Source organism: Clinocottus analis, unplaced genomic scaffold, assembly GCF_023055335.1.
Source record: "Clinocottus analis isolate CAN_PGR_092001 unplaced genomic scaffold, fCliAna1.0.p SCAF_59, whole genome shotgun sequence".
Lineage (NCBI taxonomy): Eukaryota > Metazoa > Chordata > Actinopteri > Perciformes > Cottidae > Clinocottus > Clinocottus analis.
Window position 1 is genome coordinate 261,629 of NW_027176217.1, and position 8,358 is coordinate 269,986.

Here is an 8,358-nt window from a genome sequence, read left to right on the forward strand (position 1 = left end):
CCATGCTCAACAGCACCATGCTGGCTCCGGACGTCTTCGACTTCACCTCCGTCCCGTACAACGTCACCTGGTACAGCGTCCCGTCCAACGGCACCTGGCGCGCCCCCGCGGCCGGCCAGGAGGTGAGCAGCCGGGGCGGCCGCGTGCTGGCGATCGGGGCGACGCTGTGGTTCCTGAACCTGCAGCTGGAGGACGCTGGAGAATACGTGGCCGTCCTGAGGTCAGCACACACGGGGTGGTATGATGGTGCATTCAGGGACACCTGGTAAACCCTGGAGCAGAGTACTCTCCTGCTATCTAGAGGATCTTTTTGTTGATGTTTCAGTTTGTTTCCAAACAGCAACATTATAGGATTTACTATTATCGGCTATGACGTCGTCTAAAAGTGACAAAGCCAAAAAAACTATTTTAAATGGAATCGTGAACATAATTTAAGCTACTGCTTTGTTAGTTAAGTCCATCCATCTACTTATCTATCTATCTATCTATCTATCTATCTATCTATCTATCTATCTATCTATCTATCTATCTATCTATCTATCATCCCTCCATCCACTTGTCCATCTAACTCCAGCAGCATGTATAATGTTATGATCCGTATGATTGATGGGAGTTGAACCTCCAACACGATGCTGCTGACTCTTGTCAACGCTGCAAATAATGTCAATGTTCCTGCATTGAGTGACGAGTCAGAGTGGAACAATACATTTACTCCTCTGCGTCTTCCTTTGCAACAGGACTCCGTCTCGGTGCTACCGGCAGGCCACCGAGCTGCTGGTGGAGCCGCCGGCCGCTGGAGAATGTGGACGGCCGAGGAAAACCATTCAGTTCCTCACCAACAAGGTCACCGACGTCCTGAACTGCCCTCTGAGGGACTACGTCAGCAAGCTGGAGAGCTACAACGTCTCCTCCCACATCACGTGGCACAGGGTGAGGGAGCAAAGACTTCTATACAACCAGGGGAGTCGCCCCCTGGTGGTCAGGAGAGAGAATGCAGCTTTAACACATGAAGCATAGACTTCTATACAACCAGAGGAGTCGCCCCCTGGTGGTCAGGAGAGAGAATGCAGCTTTAACACATGAAGCATAGACTTCTATACAACCAGAGGAGTCGCCCCCTGGTGGTCAGGAGAGAGAATGCAGCTTTAACACATGAAGCATAGACTTCTATACAACCAGAGGAGTCGCCCCCTGGTGGTCAGGAGAGAGAATGCAGCTTTAACACATGAAGCATAGACTTCTATACCACCAGAGGAGTCGCCCCCTGGTGGTCAGGAGAGAGAATGCAACTTTAACACATGAAGCATAGACTTCTATACAACCAGAAGAGTCGCCCCCTGGTGGTCAGGAGAGAGAATGCAACTTTAACACATGAAGCATAGACTTCTATACAACCAGAGGAGTCGCCCCCTGGTGGTCAGGAGAGAGAATGCAGCTTCAACACATGAAGCATAGACTTCTATACAACCAGAGGAGTCGCCCCCTGGTGGTCAGGAGAGAGAATGCAGCTTTAACACATGAAGCATAGACTTCTATACAACCAGATGGTGGTCAGGAGAAGAACTTCATGCTGCTCTTCTTAACCAGGTGACTGTGGACCCTCATCATCATCATCCTCTCCTCCTTTAGGGCTGTGAACACATCGTGCACGGGAAAGGCCGCTACACCTACTTCGATACGACCAAACTGAAGATCGACGTGGTGGAGCTGAGTGACAACACCTTCTACACCTGCACCCTGACCTTCGCTCTCGGGGGCGTGAAGGGATCCGTGTCGGAGACCATCGAGGCGTCGGTCTCAGGTGAGAACGGACATCGGTGCGTCACGCTGTCCTCGACACAGCAGAGGTCACAGCAGAGGTCACAGCAGAGGTCACAGCAGAGGTCACAGCAGAGGTCACAGCAGAGGTCACAGCAGTAACGACTCATTCACGGTTTCTTCCTGTCATAACCTCAACTTCACGTCTTTCCAGCTGAGTGGTGCGGGACGCCACAAATCCGCCAACCGGCCAACATGAAGCTGACGGCCCAGTTGGGTGAGTCCTGTCTGCAGCGTCTCTACAGGGTTCTGACAGTCATGGAACACCTGGAAAAATCATGGCATTTTAAAATGGTTATTTCCAGGCCTGGAAAGATCCTTGAAAAAAAAATGTGTTCATGACGTTCATTTATGCCGAGTTATAAATAATGAATCTGCTTTTAAGGTTTACTGTATGCTTTGAATCCTTATTGTTAGTTTAAATACTACATTTTATCACTTTTTACTGTTCACACACACATTTCACACAATGTTTAATAGTGGACTTGGATTAGATTTGGTTTAACGTCATGAAAATTTGGTTAAGAGTCATTGAAATTTGGTCAAAAATCATGAAAATGTCCTTAAAAGTCATACAAATTGGGTTTAAAGTCATACAATTTTTAATAAAAGCCATAGAAATTTGGTTAAAAGTAATAAAAAATGTATTAAAAGTCCTAAAATGTTTGATAAAAGTCATGAACATTTGTTCAAAAGTCATTGATATTTGGTTTAAAGTCATTGATATTTGGTTTAAAGTCATTGATATTTGGTTTGAAGTCATTGATATTTGGTTTAAAGTCATTGATATTTGGTTTGAAGTCATTGATATTTGGTTTAAAGTCATTGATATTTGGTTTGAAGTCATGTATATTTGGTTTGAAGTCATTGATATTTGGTTTAAAGTCATTGATATTTGGTTTGAATTCATGTATATTTGGTTTGAATTCATGTATATTTGGTTTGAAGTCATTGATATTTGGTTTAAAGTCATTGATATTTGGTTTGAATTCATGTATATTTGGTTTGAAGTCATGTATATTTGGTTTAAAGTATGGACACCATTGGTCACAATGTGTGTGAACCCTGCGTCTGGGTTCGTCGAGTAGGATAAAGAGTTAACCGTTTGTGGTGTAAGTTGTGTAACTGTGGTGTGTTCAGGGTCCAGTTTCAGCCAGCGGTGCCTGGTGTTTGTGCCGTCGGTCGGGAAGCCGTGCGTTGACGTCGCTTGGAAAGACAGAAGCTCTTCATTCGTCCTCAATACCGCACCCGGCCGCATCTACACCTCCGAGCAGAGGTCCGCACCTTCACCTGCGCCCGCTGCGTTCAGGGACAACGGGCAGAACGTAATAATGAACCTCCTGTCCTCCGCAGACTGGTGGAGAGGCAGGAAGTCCCCGAACCGGGCGTTTTGTTGGAGCGGGTGCTGATGTTCTCCGAGCTGAGGGAGGAGGACTTCCACGCCAACTACACCTGTCTAGCACAGAGCTCCAGAGGGGCCGTGACGGGCTACTTCACTCTGCTGCCTGCAGGTACACACTCTACTGCTGCAAGTACACACTCTACTGCTGCCTGCAGGTACACACTCTACTGCTGCAGGTACACACTCTACTGCTGCAAGTACACACTCTACTGCTGCCTGCAGGTACACACTCTACTGCTGCAGGTACACACTCTACTGCTGCAAGTACACACTCTACTGCTGCCTGCAGGTACACACTCTACTGCTGCAAGTACACACTCTACTGCTGCCTGCAGGTACACACTCTACTGCTGCAAGTACACACTCTACTGCTGCAGGTACACACTCTACTGCTGCAAGTACACACTCTACTGCTGCAGGTACACACTCTACTGCTGCAGGTACACACTCTACTGCTGCAAGTACACACTCTACTGCTGCAAGTACACACTCTACTGCTGCAGGTACACACTCTACTGCTGCAAGTACACACTCTACTGCTGCCTGCAGGTACACACTCTACTGCTGCAGGTACACACTCTACTGCTGCAAGTACACACTCTACTGCTGCCTGCAGGTACACACTCTACTGCTGCCTGCAAGTACACACTCTACTGCTGCAGGTACACACTCTACTGCTGCCTACAGGTACACACTCTACTGCTGCCAGCAGGTACACACTCTACTGCTGCCTGCAGGTACACACTTTACTGCTGCAGGTACACACTCTCCTGCTGCAGGTACACACTCTACTGCTGCCTGCAGGTACACACTCTACTGCTGCCTGCAAGTACACACTCTACTGCTGCAGGTACACACTATACTGCTGCCTACAGGTACACACTCTACTGCTGCCAGCAGGTACACACTCTACTGCTGCAAGTACACACTCTACTGCTGCCTGCAGGTACACACTCTACTGCTGCAAGTACACACTCTACTGCTGCAGGTACACACTCTACTGCTGCCTGCAGGTACACACTCTACTGCTGCAAGTACACACTCTACTGCTGCAAGTACACACCCTGCTGCTGCAGGTACACACTCACTACACACTCCGTTCCTCTCCAGATCCCGACCTCTTCCTCCCCGTCGGCTTGCTGCTCGGCGGCGTGGCGGCGCTCTTCATCATGAGCGTCGTCCTCTACTACCTCTTCAAGGTCGACATCGTGCTCTGGTTCAGGACGGCGTTTCCTGTCCTCTACACAAGCACAGGTAAGACGTCCTACCAGTAAGGTGTGTGTTAGTTGTGTTAGTGTGTTAGTTAGTTAGTGAGTGGTGTGTTCAAGGCCGTAGGACAAGAGGAAAATCTGATGATAATACTTCCAGCGGGTGTTGGGGTCCAGAAGGATAATGTAATGTTGTAAATAAAGTAATAATATGACTTCTGTCCACTACTGAGCCCCTTGAAGATCTCTTCTGTCTCCTCGTCTTCAGATCTGGATGGAAAGTCGTACGACGCCTACGTGGCGTACCCTCATTCCCGCGCCGCCGGCTTCAGCCAGCAGGTGGAGGCGTTCGCCCTGCACGCGCTGCCCCAGGTGCTGGAGAAGGCCTGCGGGTACAAGCTCTTCATCGCGGGCCGGGACTGCATGCCGGGGACGGGTGAGCCCGAACACCTCGGTACCGACAACGTAGTGAACAGCTGCTAAAATCAGGACACACAATCAGACGAAAGCCCGTGTCGGGAGATCATGCGCTCAGAAGCGTGCGTCTCTCTGTCTGTCCACGGCTAGTTTAGCCGATCACACGGATAGCTTTGTGCTAATTTCATAACTACATGCTCAAGGACCAGGAGAGGTTGTGCTGATCTCACTGTTTGTGGAAAAAGATGGTGACAAGGGATGAGTGAGTGAGTGAGTGAGTGAGTGAGTGAGTGAGTGAGAGGAGATGGAAACCTTTTCCAGTCACGCTCATGTTTTCATCTCCTCGCCCTCCGCCTCCTCCCTGCAGCCATCGTGGACTCAGTGGAGGAGAACATCCAGGCCAGCCGCCGCCTCCTGCTGCTCTACACCGCCTCCACCTTCATCAGCTGGAGACACGCGAGCAGCGCGAGCAACAACAACAACAACAACAACAAGGACATCTCCGAGAGCAGCGACAACAACAACGACGTCTCCAAGATCAACAACAATGGCGTCTCTGAGAGCGGCGGCATTGACGAGGGCGTGCGTCTGGACGGCCGGCAGCAGCTGGAGTGCGTGACGGCGATGCACCGAGCGCTGCTGGAGGGGTCGCTCAAGGTCAGCATGATGCTCGTGCAGCACTTTGTGGTTAAAGTCCAGGAAGCTGTGTTCACCTGCATGAAGATTGTGTAGATGTGTAGATGTGTAGATGTGTAGATCAGGTAACAGCTGCAGTTTACTGCATCCAATAAGGTTCAATTATATTTAACTACATCTTTCATGAATCTGGTTCTGTAGCTGCTGAAGGAACCGTTTTAGCTCCGTGACGTTAGCTAAAGGATCTCCTGAACCACAACGTTGATAAAGTTCATTTAAATTGCTGAAATACAGCAAAGCATTGTGGGAGGAATTCTATCCGAACAGAACACATTCAACTTGCCGTTAAGTTTATGTATTTACATGAACCCCGAGGCCTCGACGCCACAGCCTCAAGACTAGATGGTTAATAAGTCGACCTCACAGGGTGTGAGGTGCATGAAGGCTCCTCTCTGCGGCCTGTAAGCGTGTAGGAGTCTCATCACGTATGTTGGATCTTTGTGTTTGTATATTAGTGGCTGAAAAACCCCGATGTGGCCAGATGTTTTTTTCTCCCCCTCACTTTGACTTTTTCAACTCTGCAGGCTCCCGTGGTCGTGGGAAGTTTCATAGAAAGCGTCTTAAGCACAAATGTATGCAAATTTTAATACCCAGCATGCCACAAACCGATGGTGTTTCGGCATAACGGTTATAACTTTTATATTGTTGAACAGAACGACACGGTTCTTTGACTGAGGCTTTGTCTCGTTGTGATTGTTGTTGCGTTCTTTAGCTCTCACGCCTCTGGAGGTCGTTTACAGTCGTGTACGGCGGCTCGAGGAGACATATCATGCTCATATCAGGCTGGATGTTCATAGTTATGATCAAAATGTCTTATAAGAGGGATTTTTTTTCACAAAATAAATTCTAAAAAAAATGATACCAGTAAAATAACACAAGTATTAGAACTAATTTGGGGTTCATTCGGCTACCTGAACAGACCTCACTGAAGCCTCCAGGAGGCCGCTCCCCCTCCAGAAGGTAAGTGGTGATAAAAAATGTATTTGATAAAAAATGAATTTGATAACTGGACGTGTGTCAAGTCAATCGGTAAATCTGGGCGATGGGCGTCACCGGTCCAACTTCTAGAGGGCGCTAGAGAGACATTTATTGGTACTTTGACGGCTATATATAGCAGGCCTGACAAGCGTCCACTTTGGAGGATGACAAGTCCTCCATAAAGCAGTCCAATGTACAAACATAAAAATCATACCTAACAGGAAACACATCAGTTTTAATAGGGTCCTCTGGACTGACTCTGTCAGGACCCTAATATAATAATAATAATAATAATAATAATAATAATAATGATAATGATAATAATAATGATAAGGCCCAAACTGAAAGTAGTTGCAGTTCCAGCGTTCAGTTCTGACGTTGCGCTCCGCAGGTCATCCTGGTGGAGCTGGAGAAGATCTCCCCGGCTCAGCTGGCCCTCTTCCCCGAGTCGGTGCGTCACCTGAGGAAGAAGCAGGGCGCCGTGCGCTGGTGGAGGAACCCGAGGAGGTCGTGCACGGCGGGGTGGAGGTCGTGCACGGCGGGGGGGAGGTCGTGCACGGCGGGGCCGAGAGAGGACGAGGAGAGAGGAGGGCCGTCCCTCTGCCCCTCCTCCAGGTTCTGGAAGGAGGTGAGGTATGCGATGCCGGTGCGGGGCAAGAGGGCGCGGCACCCCGAGAACACGGCGCTGCTCAACCTGTGACCTCCAAGGAGAAGCCGGTGACCTCTAGCGCTGAGCAATGGAAACGCACAAACCTCCGACATGAGGTCGTCTCCTGAAGGGAGTCGGTCCCCTCAGACCTCCACGGCACAACGACCAATACACATGAACATGTTCACGGCCTCGGTACGTTTAGCTACGAATCGCTACGTATCGCTATGTTTAGCTACATATCACTATGTTTAGCCAAACTATTGCTACGTTTATGTACGTATTCCTACGTTATAGCTATGTATAGCTACGTATCGCTATGTATGGCTATGTATCGCTACGTATTTCTACGTTTAGCTACATTCATCTACGTTTAGCTACGTTCAGCTACGTGTAACTAAGTTTAGATACGTATAGCTACGTATCGCTATACATATAGCTACATTTATCTAGGTTTAGCTATGATTAGCTATGTTTGAATACGTATAGCTACGTATAACTAAGTTTAGATACGTATAGCTATGACTTGCACATTTCTGATAGCAAAAGGGCCACGCATGCACATCATGCTCATCATGCTCATCATGCTCATCATGCTCATCATGTGTTCATGAGAGGGTGAGTGATGATAAGAGGCCGAAGATGCTTTGCTCATGAATTTGCACCAGGATGTGAACCGCAGACTAAAAGGTGGAGGCTGAAGACAACAAGATAAGATAATCCTTTATTAATCCCTCAGCGCTGCTCACAAGTAAATGAAAATGAAATGAATAAACAATGAAGAGGAGGGAGGACGCATCGCAAGCAGCTGTGCAATGTACATATGTAAGATATGAAACATGTAAATATGTGTAACATAAAGAAAATGCTTGAGCGAGATCAAACAAACTGTGAACTTTGTGTTAAATGACTGACGTGATTTTACATTTATTGAACCACAGATAAGGAAATATGGAGCTACTGCCAAGGGAGGAAAATGTTGATATGATTTTATTATCTTTATTAATTTGTACTGAAAATAAAAAAGCACAAAAATGGCAACACAAAGTGCTAAAACCATTGTAACCGACTGTTGTGTGTCTTTCCTCACTTAAAGACTTCACATTCCTGCTTTTCTTCACAAGACATGCAGCTGCTTTCACTCAGCTTTCAAAGACTTGACTCTTGTTGTCTTTGTGTAAGTGACAGCA

At 47.8% G+C, this 8,358-nt stretch overlaps 1 protein-coding gene across 1 annotated transcript in view; it reads left to right on the top strand.

Annotated features, from left to right (window-relative positions):
* zmp:0000000936 (interleukin-1 receptor-like 2) overlaps positions 1-7,378 on the top strand; it is an 8,295-nt gene extending 917 nt beyond the window's left edge. The window contains exons 2-11 of the mRNA XM_068602097.1: positions 1-220; positions 738-930; positions 1,630-1,801; positions 1,973-2,035; positions 2,959-3,094; positions 3,184-3,329; positions 4,331-4,474; positions 4,697-4,864; positions 5,213-5,502; positions 6,911-7,378. The exon at positions 1-220 is cut by the window's left edge and continues 60 nt beyond it. Coding sequence (XP_068458198.1) covers positions 1-220; positions 738-930; positions 1,630-1,801; positions 1,973-2,035; positions 2,959-3,094; positions 3,184-3,329; positions 4,331-4,474; positions 4,697-4,864; positions 5,213-5,502; positions 6,911-7,219 — 1,841 coding nt within the window. The 3' untranslated portion in view covers positions 7,220-7,378. The remainder of the gene's footprint in view (positions 221-737; positions 931-1,629; positions 1,802-1,972; positions 2,036-2,958; positions 3,095-3,183; positions 3,330-4,330; positions 4,475-4,696; positions 4,865-5,212; positions 5,503-6,910) is intronic.
* The last annotated feature ends 980 nt before the right edge of the window (positions 7,379-8,358 follow it).